We start from the raw sequence: 17,705 nt of genomic DNA on the forward strand, positions 1-17,705 counted from the left end.
ATTTGATCTGCGTGTAGTTACGATAGTAATTACGTACGAGGTAATGTTTGGGTCGTGTTTGTTTGGGGACACTAATCGGTTAAATTAACACTAATTGGCCGTGAACATGAACCCATGGTTCCAGCACGAACATAACATGATCACATGCGTTCAAATACTGACGTCAAGACGTCTTTTGTACGCGCGCGTCCGTGATTTCAGTAACGAAAACTGGTAACGCACACATTTAGGGACGATATAATAATTCCTACACTATCAAACTAGTCTGACAAAAAAAGTGTGATGTGCCCAAATATGGTAGTGGTGACATCATCATGTCCATATATATGGACACATCACATTTTATTGTCACATAATGTTTGATAGTGTATACAGCTTTACCGTACATGGGTGATCAATATAATGACGCTGACATTGTGTACGTTGATAACATTATAAATGTTAGTATTATTAAGCATAACACATATACAAGGTATATATTTCGTATTAATAAAGAAAAACAAACAAAACATTTTTCTGAAAGATTATTCTTCGCATTTTTGCAAGATAAAACGACTTCTTGATCTAGCTCTACCGAGTTCAAAAACACAATAATCGGTAGACTTATAATTAGCTGGCCTACCGCCTCCCCTGACAAACTTTATCGGCAAACTTTCACATTTAAACACAAGAAATTCGTCTGCGTAAGTAGGTATTAAGTAGTACATTAGATCTCGGGGGGTGCGGTGCGTTTGTACCAAGTTTTATCGCATGCCTTGCGGATTTTATTCTCATTTTGCACTAAACAGCACATTGCAATGATAAACATGTGTTGAGAAACATTTCTTTTCTATGTTATTCATTATGTAAAAATTCCCATAAGAAACCATTTGTAGTACTCATTCGACATTTCTATGACGTCAATAAACGTAGTTACCCAGGGGCGCTTCTTGACGAGGTAAGCCTATTGCTTGCAGAAGGATAACGTATGCATAGGTTTGAATTATTCTCAAAATTAACATTTGATTATAAATTTAAAAAAAAATAAAATTACAAAATGTTTCCTATAATAGTAAGTCTCACTTGAGAGCAAATAACAATAGAAAGGCTGGCATAAACAATCGTGCGTAGTATTTATGTTAAACTTGTATATTGTATAGGCCTAGTATTTCCAAATCCGCATTGTAATTTCAGGAATATTTTTTATGTTTTGGAACAATACTACCGAAAAATACACATTTACGACAACTATTAAAAGGTTAGCTACCAATTGCTGATAACGAAAAAGACAAATCATGCTTTAAGTACAAGCGAGTACACAACTGGTTTATATATACTGTAATTACTTTTATTAATGGACCAACATGGGTGGAACTATAATAAAACTCTTCATTTTTTCATTACATTTTTATTTTTAAAAAGGAGGGAGTTTGAAAACAAAAAGCAATTATTTATCAACTATTATAGATACAGCAAGAAAATAGTAATCCAACAAATGTATAGAAAAAAATTGGTTGGTAATTGGTAGAAGTTTCACCCTGTTAACATTACATTTTAACTACTTCAATATATGTATGATACATGTTATTTTGATACTACATTTTGTTTTTTTAATTGCACATTCTTAAGCTCTGTCTACACTATCAAACTAGTGTGATGTACCCAAATATGGTAGTGATATCCCAAAATATGGTGGTGATATGATGTCGTGGGCACATCACATTTTTTTGTCACATAAACTTTGCTAGGATAGACACAGCTTTATCTTGCTAATATTAATGATAATAAATTTAATAATCATGATAAAAGATTAACACTCCTGGACCACATGAGACAAAATGATAAATAATTATTGGAAAGTGTGTTTTACTTTCACACAATACTGTACGTTACATACTTTTGAATGTATATATATATATATATAAACACAATAGGCAAAGAACATTAATTCTAAACCGCCCGGTGATATACTGAAATTTAATTAATTAATTTGAAACGATAAAGATGAGGAAATCTGTGAGAATGAGAAAAATATATATATACATGATAAAATGTTGGCAAGTTAGTCAAATTATTATGTTCTCATGGAACCCAAAAAATATTGGGAAGTAGATAAAAAAAGCAAATTTAATACTTTATACATATTTCAGTCAGGTTTTGTCCAAATCCTTGCAGCAAAAAAAAATTAATAAATTACTGTTTAAAACTCAAACAATAATAAATATTTGAACTTTGTATTACAGTACTGTAATACACCCAAATTTTACCTAATAATTTATATTTTCAAAATAAATACGTTATTTCAGATTTTAAATCTTGAATTAAAATTAATAAGTCTGTCCAACTTTTTAAAAGCTGAACTTCTTGACTTTGGACACTGACTCGCCTCCGGTTTCAGACAATCTGAAATATATAAGTTGGAAAAGAGTTAAAATAAAACTGCTTTTTGCTAAATTATAATTTGGTTAAACATTTAAAATACAAATCTATATAGAAAAAGAGCCACAAAAGAAAAATGAATTAAGCTCTGTCTACACTATCAAACTAGTTTGACAAAAAAAGTGTGATGTACCCAAATATGGTAGTGATATCTTCAAATATGGTAGTGATAATGTCATCGTGTCCATATATGGGCATATCACATTTTGTTGTCACATAAAGTTTGATAGTGTACTAGACAGTTCTTTAGTCTTCAAAAGGTGTCCTTTTTGTGACAAAGACAGTTCAGTGGGGACTAATGGAACGCATTTATCATAATTTAGTTATTAATACTAGTTACATAATTTGTTTTTAACAATGCTGTTGAAATTCAGTTATAATTAAGAGTCCAAAAGGTGAGTTTTAAAAAGCAAGTACAACACACCGCCCATTAACCCTGATGTAATATAATCAAATCTGGAGAAATATTGCCAGGTCTGACATACCTAGATTCAGTATACAAATTAGTATTTTATTGGGTAAATATTTCCAGATGAAACTGACTAAACCACAGCATTTAAATAATTACTTAATAGCTAGAAGCATGCATGAAATCAGAAGGGAATATGTAGTGAAATACCTTTAAATTACTTTAAATTATACTATAATGCCATGTTATCAAAGCATATATGCCCTAAAGGATTTTAAATTGTATTAGTGATTGGTAAATTATACACATTTTGTTGTGATGCCCTTTTCTGTTCATTTTGTTGCCACTTTTTGCCTTTCATACATGTGCTGTATGAATAAACAAATTATAAACATTGATTAGTGATGCAATTAGGTTGTGTCTGAACACTGACTTTTAACATGATGGATTATGTTACACTTTGCTTTAGATAAGAACCATTAATGCTGCAAGTCTGAACATAGCCTGAGATACTTATAGTACAGTTGACCCTGAGAGTTTATTGAGAGTAACTAAAGATTTGTTCATTTTCAAGTTTTACATTGATTGATGGATTATGTTACACCTTGCTTTAGATAAGAACTATTAATGCTTCAAGTCTGAACATAATCTGAGGTACTTATAGTGCAGTCCAACCATTGATATTAAAAGTAGCTAAAGAATTGTTCATTTTCAAGTTTTACATTGATGGATGGATTATGTTACACTTTACTTTAGATAAGAACCATTAATGCTTCAAGTCTGAACATAGCCTGAGGTACTTATAGTGCAACCCAACCCTTATGTATTGAACATAGCTAATGAATTGTTCATTTTCAAGTTTTACATTGATGGATGGATTATGTTACACCTTGCTTTAGATAAGAACCATTAATGTTTCAAGTCTGAACATAACCTGAGGTACTTATAGTGCAGTCCAACAATTCTGTATTCAATTTAGCTTAGATTGTATATACAGTATTTTTATGTTATGATTTATGCATCTAGTAATAGTTTAAAAAAGGTTCTACATCTGCCCTTATTATCCAAAGCACTTTATTAACACTGACCCCTCCATCTAGAATGATAAATGGGGATTTGAGTAGCAATCCTGCCCAGGGCTGCACATGCAATTCTCTCTTAATAAACTTTTGGCATTTATATTAGTATATAACTAGTTGAACACCTGCACTTAATAGCAATATAACTGATAATGGTTGTTTGTTAAAACACAGTTCAACTCGTTAATGTCAACGTCGTACATACTATTAGCAAACTCTTGGATAAATGGTTGTTTTAGCTCTCAATTAGAAACAATAACATATTTGAAATGTGTGCTAAGTAAACATTGCCATCATCTATTAAGATAAGGTATGTCAATGGATTGTTTGCATGTAAAGAGCAGTCGAATTAAAGTTTATTTAAAAACAACCTTTTCATTGGTGATGACGTGCAAAGGCATATTGACTTTATAGTCATATAATGCACTTTATGTACTGCCCTTAAAATATCCATGCTAATCCGTTGTTTTCCACTAGCTAGCCTAGATTTACTAGCACGGAGCATTTTCCTAGGCTGAAATAGGGTGTACACGCCAGCAATCACAATTAAAGACATTCAGTAGAATTTTAGAACCTTGTACGTGCATGTCAAAATAAAACATGCTTATATGAAATATTGTCACAGTAGAGGTGTTGCACACTTCTATGAGCTTGTTACTAGGAATTATTGATGTACTTTTTGACTAGCCATAATGGGTACAAATGAGTATTAATTAGTTAGGATTAGTGAGGATTAGTGAGGATGCAAAAACATATATTGTACCAAAACATTGACAATTTTAAATCTCAATCAAAGAGTGAACAAAATTGACTTACTTTAGTCTGTCATTTGGATTGAAGTGACTTTTTAATCCTTGCCAACATTTATAGTACTCTTCATCAACTCGTAGACAGGTCTTATTGCCCCATTCTGTTAAAGCCAAGCTAAACGAGCTCTCAAACATGAATGCCTTTGGAAGATATAAATTGTTTTCTTTATGGCACACAATCTACAGTATTTGAATGTTAGTGGAGATCTGAGATCAACATTTATAAATATGTGCAATTGTACTAGTTATTGGGTTGCCATAATAGTGCTGTACCTATGTCTTGTCCAATCTGTTAACAAATGTAGTACTATAAAATAATGGATCAAATTCAAGTATTGCAAAACTTGTAGCCCAATTGTTTATATACAGGACAATTTTGAGTGTAAGCAATTATCCACTGTTGACTATTGGGGACTGAAGAAAAACATTGTTTTAGGTCTATACATAATATATAGTAGATGATAGATTTTCCTGCTGATGGCTATTTAGCACTTTCAGTGCTCGTCCCTAGTTTGAAAAGGTTACTTTATATAAAAGGTGGCTCTTTTTAACCTTAAGTACCTTTAACCTTATGTGGCTATGGGCTTAATTGTAATCATGTGCCTCCTTGCGTAGAATACCCACTTACCATAGTACCATCAGCAATTCTTTCAGCTTTCAAGTTGGCATTTGATGCCTTTTCAAAGCACTCACTGTCAGGTCCATGTGGTGTCATCATGCTATGTAACGTGCCACCTCCAGACCTGAATCCTTCCTCCTATCATGAAATTAAATTAATATAAAGGCTAAGAATGCAATATACAACAAACGAGGCAGAAATTTAATTTTTGCAAATGTTGTGTCTATTTATTTCTCTTTTATACTGGGTGATTCTTCAGTACACGACTGTTCTCCTAGGGCCCAGTAGAAGGGCATGATTAGTACAACGGGAGACAATCCAAGTACTTAATTTTGTACATGTGTAATGTACTACAGTATATATACACAGGACCAACAGCTTTATTTCCCATCTGAAGGGTTAGGGTTAGATTGAGTTGTTACAATAGTTTATGACTGGGAATGCATGGACCACCACAATGAGGTAAATGTGTATTTTGAAGTGTGACTTAGTGGGGTAAACTCAGCCTATAGTATGTAATAAGAGATTTCTCATCACCAGATATAATGTATAGTTAGTACCTACCTTAGCCTCATATTTGCCTTTGATAAGGCCCATAAATTCACTCATACAATTACGATGATAGTATGGAGGCCTGAATGTGTGCTCTTGCACGGACCAACGCGGTGGGAATATAACAAAGTCTGCTATTGCCACGCCTGCTGTCTCTGACTGGCAAGTGAGCACGGTAAAGATTGATGGATCCTATACAAAAAACATATTAAGAATATTGATTGTATTATATATTTATACTGGGTGACCTCTTCAGTCAAAAACTGGTCTCCCAGAGGGCCCAGTTATGATCAGTGGATGTGATGTACTAATACACCGGGGTAACCCCCTACTCATCTCGAAAGATGTACTAGGTTCTTAAAAGTGGACATGAGCTACACTGGACCTACGGTTTATAGTCCTTATCCAAGAAGACTCAATATATTGAGCCCTAAAGAAATTTTCTCTTGATAGGCTCTGTGACCGTCGTCTCCAGCTTGTTCTGAAGTTTGGGAGGAGTGTCCATGAAAAATTTAGTAATATTATCCCCAATACCCGTGCTGAAGCGACAGGTAGATCTCTCAGAAACGCAAACAAAATATCCCAAATTAAATGTAGAACAGAAAGATTTAAGAAATCCACACTCCCATTCCTGATTAACAATGACCTTATAGTGCAATAATATATATATATGAAATTTGTAATTTTGATAGATAGGCCTACGGATAATTAATAATTTTACTCGCAGTTTTTAAATTTGTAATTGTATATTCTTTATTTTTTTTAATGCATTTTTGTATATATATATATATATTTTTATATTGGATGTTTGTGTAAATTTTGCTCGTTTTTGATATATTTTTTATGTTTATATTACTGGACGCAATTCAGTTTTGTACTGCCATGTCTTTGTTTTTAATAAACCAGAATAAATAAATAAATATTACTGTATGTTAACTCTTTCATATAACAAAACTTTAGACACTGTTTGGTGTGGGAGTTTTACAAGTCAATGCAAAAGAGGTATTATAGTTGTGCTAGCTTAGTACAATTTTCTATTTTCTTATATTTCATCATTACTTTGTTTCGTTTTTTCAATTCAATTCAAAGAACATTTATTAACGTCCAAAAAAACTAACAAAAAACAACAATGGCAAGAGATAATAAAAAAAATGGACGAAGGCAGATCCCAGAAAGATGTGAATCTTAGTTGGCTTATAACAATATTGCGCCTGTGTTAGAGTGTGATGGTTTATGGTTCTTTAATTTTAATAATGAAATACTTACCGCATGGTCAAATGCCACTGCATTGATTACCATAAATTTGTCCAGATCATACTTGTATGGTGTATAGTTACCATGCCAACCAACAACATCAAATGGAGAATGTCCCTGTAAAGAGAAAATTATTGCAAATTTTAGCTATTATATATAATAATATTACACATTTCAGTATCACTTTATTGTAGAATATTCATATAGTGCTATTTTTTGATAATTCAACCAGGGAAGCGTTACCAAAAGTAAAATTAACCTTTCACCCCCTTTTGAAAATAAGTTGGCATTTTGAATAAATGTTAACATATCATTGTACATTTTATAATAGTACCTGTTGGGCCTCGAACATTTTTCCTTGGAATTTGTTAATGATTGTGCATTGTATCTCTTTATCCTCAAACCAAGCTACAGGCGTTAAGAAGTCCCGAGGGTTGGCAAGTCCATTCGCACCTATGAAGAAGAGAGTTATTGGCTAGTGAGTTAGAGTTCATGTTTATCCATCTTATGTGTGCTCTGTCTTTATTTGCCTATGTCTATTTGTCAGGAAACTTCAATTGCAAATTTTAAGTTGTATCTTGTTTAATTTTCTGGCAAAAACGACACAAATCAGAAAACTTCCTCAGCTTTCCAAGACAGTTTCATAATCCTGGTAAAAAAGAGTAAAAAATAAAAAAAATAAAATAAAAAGCGTACCAATTGGGCCAAGATCAGGCAATGTGAAATGTTTATTGTATGTTTCCAGTATGTAGCCTCTAGAGGGCTCACTAACTTGTACTGAGAATCTCATGCCTTGCTGTATAACACATATCTCATTTGGTTTAATGGTCATCTTCCCAAATTCTGTCAGAATTCGGAGAGTACCTTTTTGAGGAACTGAAATAAATACAGAAAGAAAGGATAAACTTATTTTGTTTTATATACATTTCCACTGTAATTGAAATATAAGCCTGATTTCCACTAAGTGAATCTATTTGAGTTAAATCTCCCAGGAATTTTGTTTTCCTAGCTTACGACGATTTTTGCCCTTTTTTATGAAAAAAATTACCCTCTGTAACATTGTGGCTGCGTGCTGGTTTTAAGAATTGATAACATTTGTCAATTATTACTATGTACAAAGTTTGAATTGAAATGTGTTTTAGTTACACTAAGTAAATGTCAATAATACTATAGTAAATTTGGATATGAATAAATTACATACCAATCAAAAAATCTCCATCAGAGCTGTACATGCATCTGGAAAAAAAAAACATAGGAAATTTAAAGATTTTTGTCTTTGATTTGGTGCACTTGGTTTATAGTTGGTGGTTTAAACACTCCAACTAAATAGTCCACTAAATGACCATGTATGTCCATATATGGGCACCCCTCACTTTTTTTGTGTAGTTTAGTGTAGACAAAGCTTTATGCAGTGTTTGCAACATCTGGATCTGGATGAATACTGGCGAAGGATCACATGGGTATATGCGTCAGGGGTGCGTCTCTCGGTGTGCAAACATCATACTTAACTGAATTTATTTTATTTTATTTTTTTTATTTATAACTTCACAAAACTGACCAAACAATGACGAAAAAACAAACAAACCAACATCCATATATTAATATACATAAATCGATTGCTGCATTAAATTGAAGCCCATGACTTGGCAGTACATGCTATTAGGTGGTGCAATAGTGATTGTGCAATCATCTAAGTTTGTCCACAGTGTTGATTTAAAGGTTTGTAGTGATGATGCTTGTTTAATGCATTCCATACATATATTATATAATAATATATAAATACTTACTTGTGTAACATAGAAGAATTACAAGCATATATATGGATTGATAGTCCATTCCTAGTCTTTGGATCCCCAGCTCCACACAATGTATTTAATCCCTGGAATTACAAACATACATTATAAATAGTAGTTCGTTATTTTCTTGAAACTTACCTTGACAGCAATGATCTTGAGAAAAAACTACTTTAGAACTTCTATTAAGGGGACATGTTCGGGACCTAACAAAGTGTGTCCTTATAGGGGTGTCATATGAATGTGGGTTGACCATACAATAGTGTTAAGCTCTGTCTACACTATTAAATTTTATGTGACAAAAAAATGTGATGTGCCCATACATGAACATGATGATCTCATATCCCTACCTTATTTGAGTATATCACTACCATATTTGGGCACGCTTTTTTTCTCAAATTTGATAGTGTAGACAGAGCTTTAAAACACTGTATATTGCCACTGAATGAAGTGTCCCCATAAAAGCAGTGTCTGCTGAATAGAGGTATCCCAAAGGAGGGATTGTTTATACTCTATTTGAACTAAAGCTCAGTCTATCCTATCAAACTTTATGTGATGTGCCCATATATGGACATCATGATATCATATCACCACCATATTTGGGCACATCACACTTTTTTTTTGTCAAACTAGTTTGATAGTGTAGACAGAGCTTTAGAACAGTATTACTGTGATTACCTCTGCAAAATCCACTGCACCTTTGGCAGCATCAGGTATTGTGAATGGATGCCAGCGCAACTGATGACAAAAAAATACTGACATAATAATTAGAAAGAAGATAAACTCAATAAGTTTAGCTACTCAGTTTCAACTAAGAATCTCTTATAAAATTCAAACAATGGATAAATTTCACTGCCTTAAATTTTCTGAAAAAAATTTTCAAATTGTTACTGTTTTCCAATTTACCCACACAGCTTGGATATATTGCTACCCACTTCTACTTCATGGTCTAAGTTTATAATTTAAGGCTTGTGATCTGAAAGTTATGGGTTTGTGTACTATAGTGAATTGAAAGATTTGTTTGTACCGGATCCCTGAAAAGATGACTGGCTGATCCCCAGTTAGCGGTGATGGTGTATCCCCATACTCCGGTTTGGGTGCTAGCTTGGTGTTTTTGTCTTTTTGTTCTCTTTCTTTTGGTTTCCACTCTTTCTCTTTATTCTCGAGCGCATAGAAACATCGTTTATTTGCGCTATATAAATCTATCTATCTATTATTATTATTATTGTGTTCAAACTATTTACTTAAAATATGATAATTGGTATTTATATTTAATAAATTAAACTATCTCACCTGGTTAGGATCTGGGTACCAAGAATTCCAATCATCTCGCATGTTTCCCATGTCAATAGGCTTGAAGGGAGTATGAAGTGCGGAGGGACGGATCCTATACAGCCATGAGCGTTTATTGGTAACTCGAGGGGCAGTGAAAGCCGTCCCCGACAATTGCTCTGCATAAAGTCCATAGGGACACTTCTGTGGGTTGTTCTGCAGTAAATAAAAATAGATTGGTTACTAAATAGTGTGAGTGTGTATACTGTAGTATCTACTATTGTTTTGCAGCATTCTAAAGCATTCAATTATTACTCACAGTTTAAACAGAAACATAATATACAAAAATAATTTTAAAAATGGGGTGGTGGGGTTGCAGGGTTGCTATAAAATTGGATTTCAAACCTCACCTGTGTCTTGGGAAGACAACCAGGGCATCGTGGGTCCTCGGATGCAAATTCATTTCCAAATCCACTCAAATACTGAAAAAAAAAAAAAAAAATATTGGTTCTAAAAAAATGTTTACTTGGTTATATTGTATTTATAATATTTTGAACACTTTAAATTGACAGGCATGCAATATATCAGGCAGTTTATTTGGCTTACTTAACAATCAATAAACATATCAGCAAATATTATTTCACTCAAAATAATTTAAACATTATATTAATAATTATTAGGCAAAGGAACTTATACCATGTCACTAAGGCATGGGTTATCCTTCCTTCCTCAATCACTTTTTACTGGGTCACTTGTTCCATGATACAGAGTCACAATGTTTCTCAAATGTTACTACTGTATTATGACATTTTTCAGGTTATGATAGAAATAATGTAAAATATGGATATCAATAGATATACAAGTAAAATAAGCAAAAAGCTGAATTAAAACAACTAAACCAGTAATATGCCAAACCTGCGTCAGAGAAAGTGAGAATACTTAGTATAAAATTAAAGAATAAAAGACACGATATATTATTACTGTATAAACAATTAACATTACTTTATCAATTAAATCCAAAATTTGATTAAATGATTACAGTACATATTTACATATTCATGTAGGCTATAACTAATTTAACTGTTACAGTTAAGTGCATTGTTGCATATGAACAGATGATAACATAAACATATGCACAATACACAATATTGAGAATTTGTGTCTAAAAATATCATAAAGAAGATGTTAGTTATGTTATTATACTGTAATTTTTTATCCTAAATTATATAATTATATATTCTAGGTTATTTTTATTTTTTTAGTAATGTGTTTTGTTGTGGGTCCCTACGAGACAAGTTTTTAACTTCTAGAAGGGATCCATGATAATAATGACTACCAATTACTGCTTTATCTATGTTCACTTTAATATCTTTTTTCTATTTTGTATATATTCATTCATTATTATCTAAATAAATATTATCTGAAAATAAATATTATCTGAAGAAAAATAAATATCTGAAATTAATTTAGTGTAGAAAAACAGACCTGTTATGAACTATTACTGGTAGTGTTTTCTGTATTGGTTTGATGAATGCTATTTACTTACAATCTCATTAATATTTATGAGCAAAAACAAGAGCTAGGCCTATTAGGCCTATTCTCTAATTGATGACTATTGTTTGTACAATAGAGGCCTAGCCTAGCACTAACCGAACAAGTTATAAAGAGTATTGTAATCATTACACGTATCATGAGTGTAGCCCGTGGATTATGTCAATTTACTATCGGGCCTAGGCTAGACTTAATATTTAGAGAGCAGACCGCACGTACCCGACCCGGCCGCGATTTTTTTTTTCGTACATAAGTTGGGGACCCCCTCATGAAACGTCACAAAATAAACATGAATAATTCATCAGTTAAATTGTCTTGTTCCGTGTGCACCCAAGCGTATAGCAACAAGAAGTGATTACACAAGTGCGGTACGATTCTAGGCCTATCTCCGCTGTTGTTGCGGCGTGCGATTTCATAGAAGAATAGCGGCGTTTTGTGTGGATTGTCGAAATAATCAGCCTTTAGTTTATGGTGTTTTTAATATAATTTTTTACTAAAGAATTACGTGTTAAAACTATAGTTTCTATTAATACTATTAGGCCTAATTATTAGTCTCTAAACCCATGTCTATTCTAGTAGTAGTAGCTGTGTGGGTGTGTGTGACGTGTGTGTGTTAGGTATGACCAAAGATAGTTACACTATAGTGTAACTATCTTTGGTATGACACAATCCGAGTAATAAGTCAGCAAAATTAAACAATAAACATTACACAAAAATACATTTTTATTCTCGTGGGTCAAATCTTCCCATCTCATGTGTTCAAATACGCGCATTTTTAAAGTTGATAATAAAATAGCAGAATTAAAAAAATACAGTAGGCCTACACAAATTATACACATTCTTTATTCTTGTGGGTCTAAGCTTTCTTTGGGCTATGTCCAATGAATTACTACTTAGTTTAATGTCTTGCCGTACTTGCCTAGCTGTCGATTAGCCTCGACTCGACACATTTTGTGTGAAGAGAAGAGTGCGCGAAGGCAATCACGTGAATTGACTTATAATCCTAGGCCTACTGTAGAAAGTATCGTATCGCAGTTGTAATCACTTCTTGTTGCTATACGCTTGGGTGCACACGGAACAACAAATTTAACTGATGAATTATTCATGTTTATTTTGTGACGTTTCATGAAGGGGTCCCCAACTTATGTACGAAAAAAAAAATCGCGACCCGGCCGACCACACACACATCATCATGGTGTGTGTTTTTGTGTGTCAACAAACAAGACTCGAGGAGGTTAGGCCTAGCCCCTAGGGCCTAGCCTAGTGCCTGCCATAGCAAATAGGCTGGGTAAACCTAGTATACTTTATAATGAATTGGCCATACTAACACAATAAAATATTAAGTCAAAAAATGCTGTATTTACAGCCAGTATGCTACATTTTTATACCTGAAACTCTTCTTCGGCCATGTTGTGTACGTCGTCGTCGTGTATCGGAACGTGAGTGTATATGACCGGTGACCCGTGACGCAAACGAGATGGGCGTGTTTTCAATTATGTATTTGATTGGTCAACATTTGGAGGTGTGTTAGATTCATTGACAACTTTGGACAAATTAAAGTAGACATAGGCCTAGATGAAACGTAGAAGTATTATAGTTACACTACCTCCATGGATAAAACGTATTTACAAAAATCGTTGCATGGTATTGATTTAATTTTTAACTGGAATTAAAATTATTTAGAAGTGTCATTTTACATATTTTACATACAGATATGTATACATTGTGTTGCAATGGCCTTTTCACTGATAAAATTAAAAAGTTCCTATTTAGTAGATCAACGTAAGTATTACATACGTCATATTATTTTGTTGTCTTATGTGGGTTCATCCCACTTTTATTTTCATCATATACATTTTCATATAAATACTGTATATTAATTTATACACATTTGTTCTAACATAGTAATTTTTGTTATCATGTGTTTTTACATACATGATTGTTGTTGTAATCTTTTCTCTATTCATTATCATTATTTACCATCATTTTCTCTTAGAATTTATACATAGGCCTATCATCTTTTAATGTATTTTGGTTTTTTTCTCTTTTATGTTAACTCATAACATATTTTTTCAACCTTTCTTATTTTTAAAAACATATTTTGCATTCGTTAACATACACATCTTATTCTTTATATTAATATACCTCATATTAAATTTAACACATTTCTACTAGTATTTTTTTCTTTACATATATTTTCATATACACTTTTAAATTTGTTTATACTCCTCTATTTATTATCCAACCCTTTTTTTTCATTTGGTTTACATAGCATATATCCTTTGATAACTTACATTAGACTTAAAAAGTACTGTACTGTCATATTATTAATACATTTATAACATACATACAAGGTTATATTTGGCCCACCGTAGAGAAATTTTTATAATAGGTGGATCCAATTTTCATATTAGTTACTAGATAATATTTTGTTACATATTACATAAAATATTACATAATATTTACCATTGAATAATACTTTTGTTTGGTTTCTATCTATTATATTAGAATAAAATAGAAATAATTAAAATGAATTCGATAAGTATGTGAAGTTGTTATTCACGGACGCCCTCATTGGCAATTGTTGGTTAAAAAACATCAATAATAATAAAAATGATCTCACAGTATTTTATTTTTGGAAAGTCCTATCGATTGCCCCTTCTTATAATATAACATAGGGTTGGTGTGAACATCAGTCCAAAATACGACGTCAACTTGAGGAAGAGTCTAAATCTCAATTCGCCAGGGGCACCTATGTATGCATGCGCACTTAATTCATGAGATATATGGACCGCAATTTATGAATCGTATTTTACCATTTGCACAATTCATTTGTTACTACAGTATGTAGGGCAAGGTACAAAACGCGATGGTGAAAGTTGTTCTCCTTTTATCCTTGTAATTTTTAATCATATGAATTATCTTATGTAAAATGTTAATCTTTTAATAATCATAATTTGGTTATCTTAGTAATTGCATTGCGTCATGGCACCTAGTTAACACTGAGTTAACATACGTCGTTGTTGTAATTGTATTATTATACTCCACGGTTATAAATAATTCACTATGGAGTTGTGAGTGCCCTGACGGATGATGACCAGTATAAATTGTCATTCGTCAGGGTACCTATAGTTAACATATACTTTGTTAATTTATAGGCCCATACAGGCCCCGTAGCAAAAAAAAAAGTGGGGGAGGGGGGGGGCGGTGTAGTTCGGGTGAACCCCACCTTTACAGCGAACCCCCTTAACCGAATGCGAATCCCCATGCAAATATGTGCCCTACATTACAAAAGGTTATTCGTAAATTGAAAAATTCGTAAACTCGTTCGTGAATAACTCCTCATACCTTCTTCCCTGTATGAGCGTACGTCGAGCGATACGTGTCTGTAAATTTCTAAGAGTTGCAAATGAATTGCTGATTTTCACCTGAAATTAAATACCAAATTTTGTTCCCTGGATGTAACATGATATTGACAGTGTATCGTTCTAAACAGTGAGCTGGGGCTTTTCGTATAAACAGGGAGGCTCCCTGGTATAAAGGACACCGCCAGGCAACCGCGTACCTATTGTTTAGATCACTGGCAGTCAGCGTGCATAAATTATAATAGCCTTCCGACGTAGGCCTACATAAAAAAAATGGAACGCTGCGGTTACCTACAGTATTTATGTGTGGCTATCTATGGTATCATGTACTGTAGTTTACATTATAGCCTACTGTAGTATCCGATTATTTTTTTCTAGGCACCAGCAAATACGTAGGCCTACTCGACTGTATCAATAGGCCTACCACCTATTTACATTGATATATTTAATTTCCTCAATAAATTGCTGTAAATAGATATAGATAGAGCTATAATAAGCATTGAATTTGCTTTCACACCAAAGTGTTTCTTTTTTCGGGGCTTTTTCTAGACGTACGTTCGCATTGAACTTGAACGCAAAACAAAATACCGAGTGAATGATCAAACAATCGGCGGTTCAGCATTAGGCCTATAGAGCACGCGCATCTAACATACGGCAACAAATGTTATCGTCCTTTAAGTAGTCCACGTGTGAGAGGAGGAGGAAAAAAGTATGATCGTTTTGATGTTTGTTTGGTAGCATGCTCCATAAGAATGTCTTTTCTGGCCAAGAGGTGGCATTTATCATGAATGTTACCTGTGACCCAAATACTTCTTTTTGTCCGAATTCCCCCTTGACAGATCCTGGCTACGGCCCTGCTATAGCCTACAGTAGGGGTGTCACGAAAGCTCAGACCACGAAAGCTCAGACCCCCTAAGACCTAAGATCACGAAAGCTAAGACCCAACACCTAAGATTACAAATATTTATCTTTCGCACCTGCCTTGTATTTTAACTCCCAACATTTATTCTGAATACCACACCTTAGAATTGGCACTTTCATGAAAAAGAATCACATAAAAAGTAACAAATACATTTTTAAATTGATGATTTTACAGACGTTTTTCTCGCACACAAAATGACTAGCCTACAGTAGTACTACAGTAGGCCTACCCCATGTTCAATGTTTTTGTTTCTATGGAACGTCAAAAGAGCAAAAATTATATAGAGGGCTGAAAACTCTGTGGAGTCCATCTACAGTGTGGATGGAACAATGTAAAATTAAAATTGTAATGATAATAGTATAATCATGCAAGTACGAAGAAATAAATACTGGCAAATAAATTTTAATTTAAAAATCATGATTAGTTTTTTTGTTTCGTTTTCTTTCTGTTTTTATGCTTGTACTATTATTGTTGCTCTTTTGGCGCTCCATGGAAACAAAAACATTGAGCATGGTGGGAGCTCGAGGAGTTACATTACAGTATACAAAGAAACACATATGTAAAATCATCAATTTAAAGGATTTATTTATTTGTTATTATGTGTTTCTCCTTCTGAAAGTACTTATAAGTCCTAATTTTAAAGTGTGGTGTTCAGGATAAAGTTAGTCAACAAATTTGGAGTCAAAATACAAGAAAGGCAGGTGCGTAAGAAAAACATCCTCTGAACCAACACAATGGAGTAAATATATACCAACAAACAACCCGTCAAGTTTGTTTGTTGTAAAGAAAAAATATACATTTACTCAACGGGCGAAAATAATGTGAGTTTATCTATGTTTTGCGGTAGTATTAAATTATATTTATGGTAATAAATGAAACCTACTGTGTTTAAAATTATGTATGGATTAACAAGTATTGTTTTTAATCTGTAGTATATCTTAGTATTTGTAATCTTAGGTGTTGGGTCTTAGCTTTCGTGATCTTAGGTCTTAGGGGGTCTGAGCTTTCGTGGTCTGAGCTTTCGTGACACCCCCTACAGTAGTTTAGAAGCCTCAACAGAATGCATAACATAATTATCCTAACTATGAACGCCAGCAGGCTAGTGATCTGGAGGAGGTCGTTTAGAGTCATCCGAGAATTACTTTAAGTATAAGTACTTTAAGTATTAAGTACTTAGTAAAAGTACAAATTACGTCAGAGTAAGGAAAAAACAATGACCAATAATATTACAGTATAATAAATATAAATAATGTATGGTCTGAGCAATTTGAGAGCATTGTTAAATTTCTATGACCAGCCGTTTTTAGTCGCGTGGAAGCGACTCTATAGTTCACTATGTCGGTCGGTCGGTCTGTCTGTCTGTCTGTCGGTCTGTCTGTCGGTCTGTCTGTCTGTCGGTCCGGTATCACTATGCGTTTTATCGCTTTATGACCTTATCTTGATATCAGTTTAATCTAGCTAAGTCAATTTTTCACAGAATATTCCTCATGGCCAGGAATCGATGTGGTTATGTTTTCACGGTGCGCAATAAAAAATTACGCGGTCTACGCATGATTTAACGAAATCACGTTTGTAATCATATCTTATATAACAACCATGAATCACAATTAAATAAAATTTGGTACTCATAAATTTCAGGGCATAAATCATCATAATATGGCA

At 33.2% G+C, this 17,705-nt stretch overlaps 1 protein-coding gene across 1 annotated transcript; it reads right to left on the minus strand.

The window, feature by feature from the left end:
* Positions 1 to 520: 520 nt before the first annotated feature.
* LOC140053943 (homogentisate 1,2-dioxygenase-like) lies at positions 521 to 13,185 on the minus strand. The gene is made up of 13 exons (XM_072098703.1): positions 13,145 to 13,185; positions 10,616 to 10,687; positions 10,227 to 10,421; positions 9,612 to 9,671; positions 8,928 to 9,019; positions 8,342 to 8,376; positions 7,837 to 8,016; positions 7,475 to 7,593; positions 7,153 to 7,257; positions 5,899 to 6,078; positions 5,344 to 5,472; positions 4,723 to 4,856; positions 521 to 2,382 (listed from the first exon to the last, which is right to left on the minus strand). The coding sequence occupies exons 1-13, from the start codon at positions 13,163 to 13,165 to the stop codon at positions 2,328 to 2,330; spliced, it is 1,377 nt and encodes a 458-aa protein (XP_071954804.1). The 5' UTR covers positions 13,166 to 13,185; the 3' UTR covers positions 521 to 2,327.
* Positions 13,186 to 17,705: the final 4,520 nt, after the last annotated feature.

The sequence above is a fragment of the Antedon mediterranea genome, chromosome 7, assembly GCF_964355755.1.
Source record: "Antedon mediterranea chromosome 7, ecAntMedi1.1, whole genome shotgun sequence".
NCBI lineage: Eukaryota > Metazoa > Echinodermata > Crinoidea > Comatulida > Antedonidae > Antedon > Antedon mediterranea.